A 14,995-nucleotide genomic window follows, 5' to 3' on the forward strand; every position below is an offset into this window, starting at 1 on the left:
TCATCAGTGATGGAAGGTAAGCTGTTTTTGTCCTACGTGATTCCAAGGCAGAAGCTATTTCTGAGAAGGTACAAGTCACAAAAATTCATAGTGAATTTCTGCTTTGTGCCATCGTGGTAACATTAAGAAATATTATGTGACAACAAAATCTCTTTTCTGTAATAGGATTATGAATAAAAACATCAGTGTCAAGTAGTGATTGATTTTCCTTACTGCTGATGTCTCATGGATGGACTTTCCGTTGGAGCAGACTGGTGGAGTGTTAGCACCATGCTGCTTTTCCGGGGGCATTTATGACTACAGAGTCCCGTGCTACAGCCTCTTATCTGCAGTAACAGGTACTGTGCAGGAGCAGGACATCTCAGTGCCCTGCTGCTGGTATGGCTGGGACACTTGGCAGAGAAAATGTGGAGGCTTGTTCACAGGCTGGTGGCCGTAGGTGAATAGAATACACTGCAGCTGCCTGCACCTCACCCCAGATGAGAAATGAAATGTTTCTGGAAATGCAGTTGCATGAAGTCCAAGGTACTGCTGCCAATAAGTTCTGCACTTCTGTTAAAAATATCACCCTCGGCTTGGTGTTGCAAAGGTAGCCTGTCTCTGCCACACAATTGCTTCCACCCCTCTGCCCGTGCCCCTCTGGACCAGAGCAACTGGGAGGTATCTCTGATAGTTGGTTCGGTCACTCTGCCTTCGTTACCTGGGAGCAGCCCCAGTGCCATGCACTGAGATGGGAAACAGGGCAGCTGGAAACAGGTTGCAGAAGCCCCTCGTCAGCCAATGTCAGAGCTGTGCTGCTGCTCTGAGTCTGCTCATGTTCTGTAGCCTCCTTAGATGGGAGCACCGCAAAACCAAGTGGTAGCTCATGCCACCAAAACACGTGGGATTGACTGAATCTCCCTTGTGCCCTAGTCTAGGTAGTTATGGCTGTTCCCTAATCCCACTGAGATTAATGGGGTTAGTGGGGTTAATGCTTTGTGACCACATTACAGCCTTTTTCCCTTTTCCCCTTGTGGCTTTCATGTTCATGTTCCCCCACGCAATTCCATGTACACTTGCAGCTGTAGATCTCTACCTATTCAGACAAACATCTTCAGGTAATGACTGGCAAGTAAACCAAAACTAGCATCTCAGGCTTTTCTCAACCTTCCTGAATGACAGGAATTTTCCAACCTATCTTAAGCGATACTACAGAGAAGAAAATAATGTCTTTACCAAGGATATTGTTCTGTGTTTTGTGGCTTCTAATATATTCCAGGGACAACCTCGTTGAAGGAAAAGATTTTCCTGGCACAACAAAAAATTTTCTCAAATCAGCTGCAGCTGCCAGATAGTTCCAGCTTTGAATTGTTTGCATTTATTGGGGCTGGAGTTGGTTCAATGAGGCATTTCATGTCTGCCTTCTGTCAACAGTTTGTGAAACCTTGAAGCAACTCCAATGAACCCTCCCTCCCCCATGCAAATTAAAGGCAAGGCTGCAGCAGCTGTAACCAGAGGGCTAGAAGCTGGAAAATGTCACACCACATTTGAAGTCAAACTGATATAAATCCATGATGTGATGACCTCGTTAAAAAAAAAAAAACACAATTCCAAACAAATGCAAACTACATTTAATACTCAACCTTTTCAACATGAGTAATGTGGAGAGAAAGAATAGATGGAAGGGTATTTTGAAGATGGACAAATGTTTGCGTAGCTAATGGTTCGTTAAGTATTAACAAACAGTTGTTCACTAACAAACTATCAAACAGTTGCTGGTGCTAAAACATAAACACGGATTTTAAGAGACACGTAACTGGAAAGCTGGATTGGGAAGCAAATTGGCTCAGCTAAAAAGTCTGTCACAGAAGAGGGTAAAGATTAAAAAAGGAAAACAGGCTTCTGATCAAGATAACATGAAGATGCTTGTAACCATGGGAAACTTTCTGCACTTGTTGCAGTGTGACGAGAAGGAGGTTGCCAACATACTCATTCTATTGATCCACTGAGATTTTGCAGTTCTGTAGTACTTTCAGTCATCCAATTTCTGAAGCTCTACGTAAACTAAAGCATCTGTTTTACTGGATTGAAGAAACTGATTATGTTCCATTTACCTAATCTTGGTTTGCAACTCCCAGGAATTCCCAGAACATGCTCTAGTTACTTGAAAACCTCAAAATTATTCCAATAACTAATGCCTGCAGGACAAGAGTTGCAACAAAAGAAGTGAGATTTTTTTTTTTTCCTCCACATCATGCAAATATATCCATGTGCTCCAATAACTAATTTGTTGCAGACAAATTTGTATAAGAAAAGTGTGTGGGCAGACAGATGAGTTCTGCTGGAGGGCAGTGTTTAGCCAGAGGTTTACCTGGTAGCCCCTCTGGGTATTTACTACATGTTACATGCTGCGTGGTTTGACATTTTGTTGTTGTTGTTTGGGATCATTTTACTGCCTTTTAAGATGAAGACGTTGCTTTCTATGCTGTGAAGTCTGAAGGTCCATCTTCACCCTGCCTGAAGTGTGTGTGTGGAAAAAAAACCCACAATGTAGTAGTGAAACTGTAAGATGACAGGCTGCTGAAACATCATCCAATGCAGTGTTTCTCCAGTTTTGTGGGTCTGTCTCCCTTTTGAGCCCCTCTGATTATCATTTCCCTCTGCTCAGAGGGTAAGAAGTTCTTCCACATTAGGAGGAAGGAAAAGTGGTTGTAACTGCTGCAAGTATTTACATTCTCTGGGGAACAGGTAACTACCTCTAATTGCTGGCAGCAGCTAGGCAATTAACTGTTCTCTGAGTAGTATAAACACTTTATGACCTTGTTTGAACTCTCCTTTGAGGATTCCCTTGAGATAGAAGCATCACAATTTGAGGAAACACAGATCTAAAGACAAGTAGAATTGAGGAAAAGCATCTGCACAAAAGACACAGTTACAAACTTCAATCTGACATCATAAAGGGAATCTTTTATTCATTAAGCTATTTTAGGCTTTGTACGAAGTTACATAAATTGCACTGAAAAAATACTGTTATGCTAGACTGAGTTATAGAGAGCACAGTCCATAATTGTGCACCAAGATAAGTAGTTGTTGTATGACTTTCATTCTCTGTTTAACTTGTTAATTCTGGTTAGCTCATAGTCTTTCCATTCTTCATCCAACAACAGTCCAAAGTGTGTGTTTGTGTAGTGTAGGGACTTTCTCCACTATGAATTAAAGGCCAGTTTTGAGATTCTTGATGTGGCAAATGCATTGCTGCATAGGATGTTTATTCTGTAAAAATATTGCAGTCATGCTCCTTCAGCTGTAAAAGATAACTCTGCTATGCATTCAGAGGTTGATCAGTTTTGGCGAGTGTGGCCCTCTGAGGAATTATGTTTGTGCAAGGCATGCCTGGTTATTCCTGATTCTCATTCACTACACTGGTACAACATTCAGTCTCTTGTTCTGGAAATGCAAACTTTTGTTTATCCAGGGTTTCTGCTTAGGGCTTGCCATCAAGTTCCATCAGCACTAAGCTGCACAGATGGAAGATGGTGCTTCCATGGACTAGCAGCTCTTGCAGGTGATTGTTACGTGTGGCATAGGGAAAACTGAGTAACAGTAATTGTATAAATTGTTTGGACTGGGACTCACTTCAATAAACTTCTTGTAGCATCTAGAAGTTAAGACCTAGCCTGCTTACTCACCTGCAGTGTACTTGAGATGGAGCCTATCCTCTGTACTTATTTTTTAAGTGGGGAATCTCCTCTCCTAACATGAAAAAGGTTTTGGCCTTTCAACTGTACAGATACAGTTTTATCACAGGAAACAGTTAAGCAGTTAGTGATGGATGAAATCTAATATAGAATTCTTGGGACCCAAAGTGTGTTTTTTCTAACTGATATTTTCTGTGTAATTAGATTTGGTCCACATCAGAAAAGTCTGCTGCAGTTTTACAATATTCTAGCATGTTTTTTCTCAACACTTTTGTACCCTTAGCAATTTGGCAAATTTAAAAAAAGCAAACACATAGAATATTGTTTCATTAATAACTCTAACTCAGCAAAGGTTTCCTTACTGTAGTGTTTAAATAGCCAAAGATGTAACAGCCAAGAACACTGCTTGGAGTTTATGCAATGTAAAGGAAGGCTCTCCCAGCCTGAGAAATTATCCTTTTAACTGCTGATTTGGCACATGTCCGGCAGCTATGTGATTTTTATTTAAGGGTACTTAAGAGTATAAGAGATTCTTTAAAAATATCTACAACCAGCAGCCTGCTATAATAATAGTTAACATGTCTTACAATTGCATCATCTTCTAAAATTTACTGTGAATAAGCAAGGATAAAATGTTCTGCTCTAAGAAAAAGAAAAAAGGCAACTTTGGAATTTGCAACAATGAACTCAACAAGTTCACTAAACAAGTGTACATGAACTAAAGAAGTTCTTCATACGAATCACCATCTCTAATGATCTGAGTGACTGGACAAAACTTTCCATCTTATAACTGAAATAACTGTAAGCAGAAAAAGAGGGCAAGTCAGTGTGTTTGCTGCTGTGTCGCGGTTTCCTGAGGTGGTGAAATGTGAACGTGAGGCCAGTACTGTAACACGATTCCTAATATGTTCTTCATTCTGATGAGGGCTTGTTCTGGCTCACCAGCAACTTCACCTCTTGCTTATCTATGCTGGAATTTACGCTTTCGGCCTCCTTTTCTGGCTCAGGCACACAGGTGCAGCCCACTGGGATGGTGATGTAATCCTCTGTGTAGACGTAGCGGCCCCCGGCACACGAGGACGTGCGGCGCAGGATGACGGTCGGCATGTACACAGGGGTGCTGCGGAAGTGGAAATTCTCCTCCCCAAAGATCCCCATGAGGCAGCCTTTGCACAGACAGTATGCTTCAGGGATGTATTTGGGATATCGTGTGGGATCATAGGAAATTCTGTAGGAAAGCAGATAAAGATTCGTTAGTACCTCTAAAAATAGATATATTCCTTTGGAGTTATATAATGTTATTTATTATTATTATTTAATTATAATAATTATATCATGTTTTTGTTGTCTTTGCCGGGGAAAACAGCTGTGGCTATTGGTGTCTGGGTTCTTATTTGTAAAGAAAAAAACATGCACAACTATCAGAACTGATCAGGTCCTACAGTGCACACAGAAGTATGAAGCATTTGGCTTTCTGAATTGTGAGATTCAGGGGTTTAAGAAGAATAAGTTTTGTGGTTTGGACTGAATGGGTAAATAGAGCATCACAAAGGACACTTGGGCATTTGATCTGCCTTGAGTTCTTCAAAAATTGGTACAAATCCTTGTTAACATTATTTTGTTAAAAACATGACATGATGTTTAAAGATTAATAATTTAAATAGAATTGAATTGTACTATTATTTCTGCAATAGCTTTTGCCTGCCTGCATTGGAGTTTTAAAGGTGCCTTCCCCTTGAAAGCAGAAGTCTCTAATTCACCTCTGTCTCTTCCTCTAACCAGAGAAAAGTAGTATTTTCATGCCCACATTGAGATAAACTGCAATGTCAGTGTTTTTTCTGCCCTGACCTGCTATATTTTGAAGTAAAGCATTGCCTCAAAGCTTCAAGAGTATAGCCTCTATTTTTTGTTGTTTCACCATTTGTTGTTTTTCCCTTTCTTTTTGCTTATTAATGCTCTATCTCTAGAAGTTCCTTATTAGTAGAAACAAAGCTTTTAATCTAAGCTTCAGGTTGGACATTAGGAAAAATTCCTGCACAGGAAGGGTTGTCAAGCACTGGAATGGACTGCCCAGGGAGGTGGAATCGCCACCACTGGAGGTGTTCATGAAGCAACTGGACATGGCATTTAGTGCTATGGTTTAGTTGACAAGGTGGTGATCGGTCAAAGGTTGGACTCAATAATCTTGGAGGTCATTGCCAACCTTAATGGTTCTATGATTCTAAGTACAGCTTGGATCAGCAAAGCCCAAGTTTTGTCATTCCTCTCTGGATGTTGCTGGATGCGTAAACAAGGATGTGATACTATGGTCTCAAGTCACACAGATCCTGGCTGACCTATTGCCATTGCTTTTAGCAAGGAGAGTAAAAGCTGATAAAGTCTGCTTGTTTTACAAAATAAAAGACTAAGTGCACAGCAGAGTACATATACTGGAGTGTGTAGCCACACTGCTTATTGTGATGCTGATGTATTTGTTGCCTTGTTCTTTACCTGCTTTTCCTGCTTATACTGGAAGTAATTACCAGGCATGGCTGTAACTTGTACATTATTAGAATGGTGTGCCCTTATTGTAGAAAATATGTTTACACCTCCAGAAAATGAGGATTTTTAAAAATACCTTCAACTCCTATGCCTGCCACTCTCCTCTTTGCACCTTCAGGTTTCCTCCAGATAACCTTCTGCTGTCACACCATTACAGAACTAGCCCTGCTTCAGCACTGGTTCTGCTGTCCAGCTGGGGAGGGATGATGGCTCCCTTTGACTGGAGAAGCATTCAGCCCAGAAGCACAGCCAGTGCTCCTTCCTCAGGGCCCATCCCTGCTTTGGGAGGATGCCAACCTCACATATGTTATCACGTGCCCACCTGTCAGATAACAGGAAACCCTTTTCTGCCCTTTCCCCTGCTCCTACTTTCACACCATACATGGTCAGATGCACACAGTGCACAGCAGAAGTGTCCTATGGGCTGATGCTGGCATGGAGAGAGTATGAAGACACATCAGAAAGTCATCTGTGACTCCATGGGGCAAGATCAGTTGTATTTGCCCATGTTTGTCCAGCCCATTCTTAAAAAGCTCCAGCAGAGAACCCCAGCCTGCCCAGAGGCTCCGTTGCAATACTTTGCTGCCTCTTTACTTGATACATTTTCCTGACAGTGAAGTGGAGCATTATTTTTCTTGAAAACTAAATCAATGACTTCCCATGTTAGGGTGGTAAATCACAGCAGCTGAGGATAAAAATTTGAGTAAAAAAGATTTGATACCAGAGAGAATGGTCAATCCTGTAATGTTTACCATGAATTGCTGTAAGAACAGTAAAAATTCTTGCAGTGGGTTTTAAGCCATCCTCTACTTGGGATCAGGATAGAACCACAATGCAGTAGATGAAGTAAGGCAACTGCATAACAAAAATGAATCAAATACCAGTCATCAAGATAATTATTTATAGGATAAAACAAACTACTGAGTATACAATACCCCTTTCCACAGCCATTTTAAAGTAACTGATTTTGAAAACCACAATAGAACCATAGAATCATAGAATGGTTTAGGTTGAAAGGGACCTTAAAGATCATCTAGTTCAAACCTCACTGCCAGGGACACCTTCCACTAGGCCAGGTTGCTCAAAGCCCCATCCAGCCTGGCCTTGGACACTTCCTGGCATGCAGCAGCCACAGCTTCTCTGGGCAATCTGTGCCGGTGCCTCATCACCCTCACTTACTAATTCTTCTCAATATCTGATCTAAACCTATCCTCTTTCAGTTTGGAGCCATTACTACTTTTCCTATCACTACCTGCCCTTTCCTGCTCTATTGTAGGCCCCTTTTATAGATCCTGAAGGCTCTCAGCCTGTCTTCATAGGAGAGGTGCTCCATCCTTTAAAGCATCTTTGCAGCCCTCCCCTGGACTTAATCCATTTTATGGTGGGGTCCCAGAGCTGGATGCACTGCTTCAGGTGGGATCTCTTAACAGATCTTAAAGTGATCTTAAATTTTAATAGATTTAAAGTGATTTCTAAATTATGTTTCCCAGGGTTTGCAGCACTTCCTTGGGTATCATAGCGTTAGCCTTTTATCTTCTCAGGTCATCTCTTAGGTGAGAAGAGGTTTCAGCTGTGGAAGAAGCAGCATAAGTCTGCCTCAAGCTGTGACTGCAGTCACTGCTAGTCAACAAAATCTGTACTTGCAAAACAGGCAGCCTGGCTCTCCCTCTCACACCCACCCCTGGGTTGATGCTGATGTTTTTCTGGTCACAGGATTGATTAAAGAACTCATTCAACTAAAAAGTAACTTCATTGAAAGCTGTGTATATCTTGCCACATATACACAGAGATCTACACCAACAAGCCAGCGGGAACAAGTAGCTGTTGATGGGGGCAGAAGGGAGCTGCCTTTTTCAGAATCGTCACCTGTTTATCAGGTTAAAGGAAACCTGGAATCACAGCTTTGGCCAAACACAAACTTGATTATCCTGTCATCAAAGAAAAGAGACTTTTTAAATATATATATAATGGCCATTATATATATATATATATATTTAAAGAATTGGTTTTCCTCACAGAAAAACCTGTCCAGTTCTCTCATAGCCAGACACCGGTGATGTTGCAGATATTTTCTGCAAAGCTTCTCTGTTCCATTTATACTTGTTTACTTTCCCCAGGAAATACCTTCATGTTACAGGATCTCACATCAATGTGAAATAAATGTCTGGTAGCTAGCAGAAGGGAAGAAAGGGGAATACAGGTCTTTCTACTGTGATACATTCCCGTTTCAAACTCAAGTGTGAGTAATTTCAGTGGTAGATTGTTAAACACACCATATGTCAAGTCATTGGTATTTTCTCTACTGTATTATCTCTAGCACCTGGTTTATGATGTTACTGGAAAGCATGAACATGCTTCTGCATGCAAACATAAGAGTTTTCACTAGTAACAGAAGAACACTGGAATCATGGTCTACAACAAACTTTCCCCTCCAAATTCCCACATGGAAAAAGTCAGGTATAAACTGGGGGCTTTTCTGGAAGGATGGTGTGGTTGTGGCATGGTTTTCTACTTTCCAAGGAAAAAATCTCTTGTATTACTAAGTTTGATGTAGACACCTCTACTCCATCATGTGGGGAATTGGAAGGATGATGGATTGAAAATATAGATGTGGTTTTGCATCCAGATCCAAGCACTAAGTAATGCCTCCTGAAGTTAATAGCTTAACTCAAATGTCACTAAAATTTGGAGCCATATCCAAGGTACTACATCTTCAGCACAAACCTGTTTGGCAAAGCCATATAACTAAAGCCTTATTTTTATCTTTCTAGGCAGCCCAGACCTTCTTGGGTCTGAACCACTAAGAAACACCAATGACCTAGCTGGATAAATGCAGTTGTGTGACCTGTTTCCTCTGTTTGCATTAATGGAACAAGACCACTCTGTGCAGATAATGACCACTGCCTCAGCTGCTTCAGTTTGATGCCTTTCCATTGCTCCAAACACTTACAAGTCATGTTTTTACATCCTCTAGAACAGGGCCTTTTTCATCAGGTTAACTAACCAGACAAAACACATGCTCCAAGTTCCCACTGACTCCTTCCTATGTGTAGTGTAAGATACACCCAGCTGGGATGGATGCAGCTGGGAAGAGTGGTGGAGGACCAGAGAAGTGCAGCTTTTTACTGGCATCCAGCTGTCCCCTGCAGCCTTGTGTCATTTGCTGTGGCCACTGCTGCAAACTAGACAGCCCAGACATTTTTATGAGGATTGCCCTTGTCCTGTGAACTCGGGTCACTGGTATATAAGGCTAACTCTGCCTCACCAGTGCTCCTGATTCACAAGCAACAGCAGCCCAGAGCTCTGCTGGGCTGCTCTGTTTCGGTCTGCTGGAACACGAAGCAGATTTGTGCTGAACTGGAACTGCAATGAAGTGTGACTAGGCTGCTTTTCCTTATGACCCTACAAGGGCTTTGAGGGCTCCCAGTGAAAAACAAACTTCCTGCCATTTACATTCTAAGCCTGGAAACTCAAGACAAAAGTTTCTGTCAGAAGTAAAACTCTTGCAGAGACTTTATCTGTCTTGTCCTGTGCTGCTACTTTCACTTGTAGTATTTTTAATAATATTATCACTTCATAGTTTCCAAGCTTCTGAATCCAGGGAGTGAGATGCTGTGCTGGGGCAGGCAGCCGACTCTTCAGAAAATGACTCAGGACTGGGCTAACAGCTGGATGTTATCAGAAGTCTAATAAGCAGATCATCATCCCCTTCCTTTACACTCCAAAATACTTACAGGATTAAGAGCTAATAACTTTTTTTCCCTCTTGGCAAGACATTTATTTTCCTATAGCAGGTGCTCTTTTGTTCACATTATGTTAGTTTGTTTTATATACAGGTAGTAACTACAGTGCTTGCAAAGAGTAGCCTAATGCTATAACTGACTTTCTGAAGAGCTGTACGAACATGTCCTCAACTGAAAAGGATGGCAGTCTGTGAACCCTTGTATTCTTTCCCTTGGCTGTATCTTTGGGATATGCACACTGTGCCACGCAGTACTATTAAGTCCTGAAAAATGTCTTGGATAAGCTTCTAGAAAAGCACTGGAGTATTATGTAAAGGAAAGACCTCTTTTTCAAACACATTGCAGACATGCTTGGCTTTTACCAGTAAAAAAAGACTTGCCTGTATTACTTTTGTTAAATTTTATGTAAATGAACACTAAACCAAGGATGCTTATAAACTGAAACTGGTTTTTGAACATCAATAAAAACAAGCTGGGCAGTGTTTGAGAGAGGGAGCGGATGATGTGAGATTTCATGATCAGAGCAACACTAACAATAAAAGTTAAATCTCTGTAAATAACCCTTAGTATACATAGGATTAGGCCCCAGAGGCAGACACGGAAACCACGGGATTTGGAAATTTAGAAACGTGAATGACTTCTTGAATACACATAAAGAATTTTTGCTAAAGTCACGCAGAGGTGTGTTTGCAGAAGACTCAATGTATTCCTACAAACTGGCTATGACTGTTATTACAACCTTAAGAAAACAGAAAATAAAAATAGAGGTGATGTGTACAGCTAAATAATGAATGGCATCTATGCTCTGCAGCCCCAAGAATGGAATCACAAATTAACACTACCTGTAAAAATGCTGTTGACTTCAGTGGGATTTTTCAACCATTACTCTGAGCTTTATGATCAGACCCTGCAAACATTTAGATATGCATTTAAAATTAATCCTTTTTATAATGGTTCTTGTCCATGAGAATCTTGTCTGTGCACCTGTAGAGCTGAGCTTGCATTGGTAAAGATTCACCATGATTATGGCTTCTGTAAACTTTAACAAGTAGCACCCATCCTGTGCTATTGGCAGAGTTTTGTAGGTCAGCCCATATCACTAATACTATTTAAGCAACTCTGAACCATAGGAGTAGCCAAGGACCATGACCCTTGCAGAACCTCCTTGTACAAGCAAGCTTTCTGGATATCATTGACTGTCCATTTAGTAATGCTGCTAAAAAGGACAAGCAGCTCCTGGATGGGTGCCACAAACTGGCACACAGTCTGCCTGATGGATTTCATGAAATGATGATTTCATGGCAAAGCTTCTGCTGCTGGCTTTATTTTTTTAAAAAAACTGGGTAATTTTTAGGTCAGCTTCCTGAACTGCTGAACAAATCCAACATGCCTAACTGCCTTCAGGGAACTCTGCTGTCTCTTTATAGGTCTGCAGAGTAAAGAGCAATTCATGTGATTAAACTTTGTGCCCTGAGTTATATACTGATCTCCTGTGGCCATCAGGGTGGAATTTCAGTATCAGACAGATGAATACTTTTCTGCTAACTTTTGCTTTAAATACCACCTGTTGGTTGCTGCTAGCAGCAGGACTGGGGACCAGATGGATCTGTGGTGCAATCCATGTACAACCCCTGTATCTCTGGGTTGCAGCAAGCCAAAAATGATGTAAGTCTTGATTTTTGTATAACCAAATTAAAAGACCAAGTAATGGAAAATAAATAGTAAGCACAGAACAAAGATAAGGAAAGAAGCTACATAAGGATTATCTAAGCTTTAAGCCAGTCAAACCTAATTCTTCCACACTTAGAATGACAAACTTGGGATACAGGCGATGCAGGGGGGTGAACAGATCTCTGAGTAATATATTTGATTCTTTCTCATAAATGCTGATATGAAAAAATTTCAGTTTAACTGAACAGTCATCTGAGCAGAAGAATTACAAACAGCAGTGTTAAAACAGCTGGGAGCAGGTGCCTAGGGAGATATACAGGGGAAGGTAAGTAGAGCCAGACTTAATATCTTTAATATTAATGACCTGGAATAGGGTGTGTAAACATTATGTTAATGAAATCTGCAGATGGTAACAATGGGAACTGCTGCAACACCACTGAAGACATAGAAACAGCATAAGATATCTCAGACGTTAAAATGCAGGTCAAAAAGAAAGACTCTATGCACAGAGCAAAAATGAATTGCACCGTAAGTTTTTAGGTGCAGAAAAGAAGTCAGAGAGCAGGATGTCTGTGAGACACACCAAAACAGAGCAGGCATCTTGATGCAAATTTAAAGTAGTCGAACCCAGCCCTTGAGCAGTGTCCTATAGTGTACAAGAGCAGTCTACTTAGTGAATTTATTTCACTACTAAAACAACTTCAGTGATTCAAAAGACAGTTCAGGAGACAGCAATGAATCAGTGAAGGGGAGAAATTTATGAGGAAAGATTGAATTAAATGTGAGTAGGCTTGTCAAGAAGGTTCTGTATTGCAGAAGACAGCTGTAAGCAGTTTTTCAGATTAAAACCCCAGCCATGGAGAAGAAATCGTTGGGATTGTGTAAATTAAATCGGTTAACCATTGACAAAGTGTCATGTAACATCACTTGCAGGTTCTTAATGGAGAGCTGCATGTCCTTATCAAAGATACACAGTAGCTCTAATGGGATGAGGGAGCTTGCTTCCAGAGTACTTGGGTGAAGACTGTAGAATAAAACTGATCTTCATATCTAGCTTCAAAATCTATGACATAGCAGGTTGGAATAGCTAATGCACTTTAGCAATCTTATATTTTACACTTTCATTACAAATCTTAACGTCTGTTGGTTTCTCAATGCACACTAATGATACAGTAAAACCATAGTCACAAAAAAAAAAAAAGCTGTAAATGGGATCTGTTAACTGGACCGTGTGCTCAGTTCTCTTCAACCTAGAGAAACAGTTTTTCACCTAAATATATTTTTAGATTTTGCTTTTAATAGTATACTTTTTTCCCCCCGCTATCTTTCAAAATTCCTAGCTTGGAGATGTCATCATGTTACTTGTATGTGAATGGTTAGTGGTTTGTTTGAAAACATTTTGATGAAAAGTACGGTGGATTTACAGCTTCTTAATAAACTTTTTGTAAGCAAGCCCCAAAAAGCAACTGGTTCTCTGTTAAGAAATAAGCCTATTCAGAGGCCCAACTGAAAATAAACATCTGCCTAACGAGATGTAAGCATGGAAGGCATTGTTTTCAAAACAGAAGAACAATTTTCTGATAGCAATACTTGATGTATCTGATTCTGATAGCAAATATTTGGCAAAACCATCATAAAAATTACCTGAGCCTAGTTGTAGGTGTTTCATTCATCATACTTGCTTTGTGCACGCTTAGGTAGCTTAAAAATCCTCAGTCTGCTTAGAGAAAATGTATTACTAAAAATACTTTGTTTATGAAAAACTTACTGAGCAAATAAAGCATTTTTCTCTCGGTAGGATTACTTCTTAAACTAAAAGTGGGCAAAACCCATGCCACAGAATGAATGTTTATTGGAGACCACTAACAAGGAGATATTTGTTTGCTGAATACACGGTAACTGCATCAAAGCATATGGGAAGGATAATGCACAGAAAGTAGCAAGAAAGTCAGTTCCTTTTAGGTATGGGCATGTTTTACCTTCCTATTGTCTGCAGTATCTTTACAGAAAGATGAAAACAGAGAACTCAGTTCTCTTAGTTCTGTTAGTCTTACTAAGACAAACCACCAGAAGGCTTGATAGTCTTCTGAGAATGTGATCACACATTGGGTTTAGTGTTCTAGATAAGTGGTTTCCAAGCTTTTCCATAGCTCCCTGTAGAAATGCAGACCCTTGGTTTGTGTATTAATTAGCCTAAATTCAAATTTACTTTACTAAGTTATTTTTACGCCCCCTTAAAAATAGTCTGTGAGCCTCTGTTCCACCTCAGGGGAAGGAGGTTTGCAAAGCATAGGCTGAAAACACAGATGCAGAATACTGCTGTACTCATTCCTTGCCTACGCTCCTACAGCAAACTGGACAGCAATCCCTTGGGAGTGTTTGGTAAGTGAAGATACGGCTCTGCCTGTATGTAACACGAACACTGAGTGTACTCATGTATTTTAGAAACAGCAGAGCGTCTGGAGTTACATCTCAGGAAGAGATCTGAGCCCCCCTGGGGCTGCTACAGAGTCAGGAGGTGCTTCCTTGGCGGCGGTTCTTTGCTGAGGGTCCTCTGAGTGAACTTCACATATGACAATTTCCCCAAGCAACTTTCTGAGGGGTGGTCTGTGCTCCTGGGTGGGTGTGAGCTCCATCTCACGGCTCACTCCACCTCATTCGTTTCTCTTTCTGCCCATTAGACGTATTCCTCAGACAAGCTGTTTTTACGTAATTACCTTATATCGCCTTACCTAGACGGCTGCTTTAGCACCTTTCCTCCCGGCTGCTGCTCGGTGCCGCGGTCACCCCTCGCCCCCCCGATCATCCCCCGGGCACCGCGCAGGGAGAGCCGCAGGATCCCGGCGCCGCCGGCCCCACACGGGGACACCGGCCCGGCTCCCTTCAGCCCGCAAAGTCCCCTTGAGGCAGCTGGACCCCCCTTCCCGCGGCTCCCGGAGTCACCTGTAAGCCCAGGGCGATGCGCTGCGCAGGTTGACGGGGAGCCGGACCCTCTTGTCGGCGGCCGGGCGTCCCCCGGCGGGGCAGCTGGCGTTGTGCTGGCGGCCCGGCGGCTCGGGCTGCAGGGTGTGGTGGAAGGCGCTGAGCATGCCCGCCGCCAGCCGCCCGTACAGCTGCTCCAGCAGCTCCTCGGGTCGCTCTCCGCAGCTCCGGGTCCGCGCCGGCCGCTGCTTGTGCGCCCTGGCGGGCTCGGCGCGGAGCGGGAGCAGCGCCGCGCAGAGCAGCGCCAGCAGCGCCGCCGCCGCCCGCACCTGCAACGACGGCGCCGTCAGCGGGGATAGGACCGCGACCCGCCGGCACCACTCGCGCCCCGCAGCCCCCGGCCCGCAACCCGCAGCCCTTACCCTGCCTCGCTGCATGGCG

At 42.3% G+C, this 14,995-nt stretch overlaps 1 protein-coding gene across 1 annotated transcript; it reads right to left on the reverse strand.

Annotated features, from left to right (window-relative positions):
* Positions 1-3,714: 3,714 nt before the first annotated feature.
* Positions 3,715-14,991, reverse strand: IL17D (interleukin 17D). Its single transcript, XM_017831610.1, has 2 exons — positions 14,576-14,991; positions 3,715-4,905 (listed from the first exon to the last, which is right to left on the reverse strand). Exons 1-2 carry the CDS (start codon positions 14,989-14,991, stop codon positions 4,590-4,592), a joined length of 732 nt encoding a protein of 243 aa, XP_017687099.1. The 3' UTR covers positions 3,715-4,589.
* Between the last annotated feature and the right edge of the window lie 4 nt (positions 14,992-14,995).

The sequence above is a fragment of the Lepidothrix coronata genome, unplaced genomic scaffold (assembly GCF_001604755.1).
Source record: "Lepidothrix coronata isolate B3197 unplaced genomic scaffold, Lepidothrix_coronata-1.0 Scaffold194, whole genome shotgun sequence".
Classification (NCBI taxonomy): domain Eukaryota; kingdom Metazoa; phylum Chordata; class Aves; order Passeriformes; family Pipridae; genus Lepidothrix; species Lepidothrix coronata.

Excerpts from the sequence above, each read along its gene's own strand:
- IL17D (XM_017831610.1), bottom strand. The coding sequence starts at position 14,991 with ATGCAGCGAGGCAGGGTAAGGGCTGCGGGTTGCGGGCCGGGGGCTGCG. Across the intron at positions 4,906-14,575 it reads GCATCGCCCTGGGCTTACAG|AATTTCCTATGATCCCACAC; the intron begins GTGACTCCGGGA and ends GCTTTCCTACAG.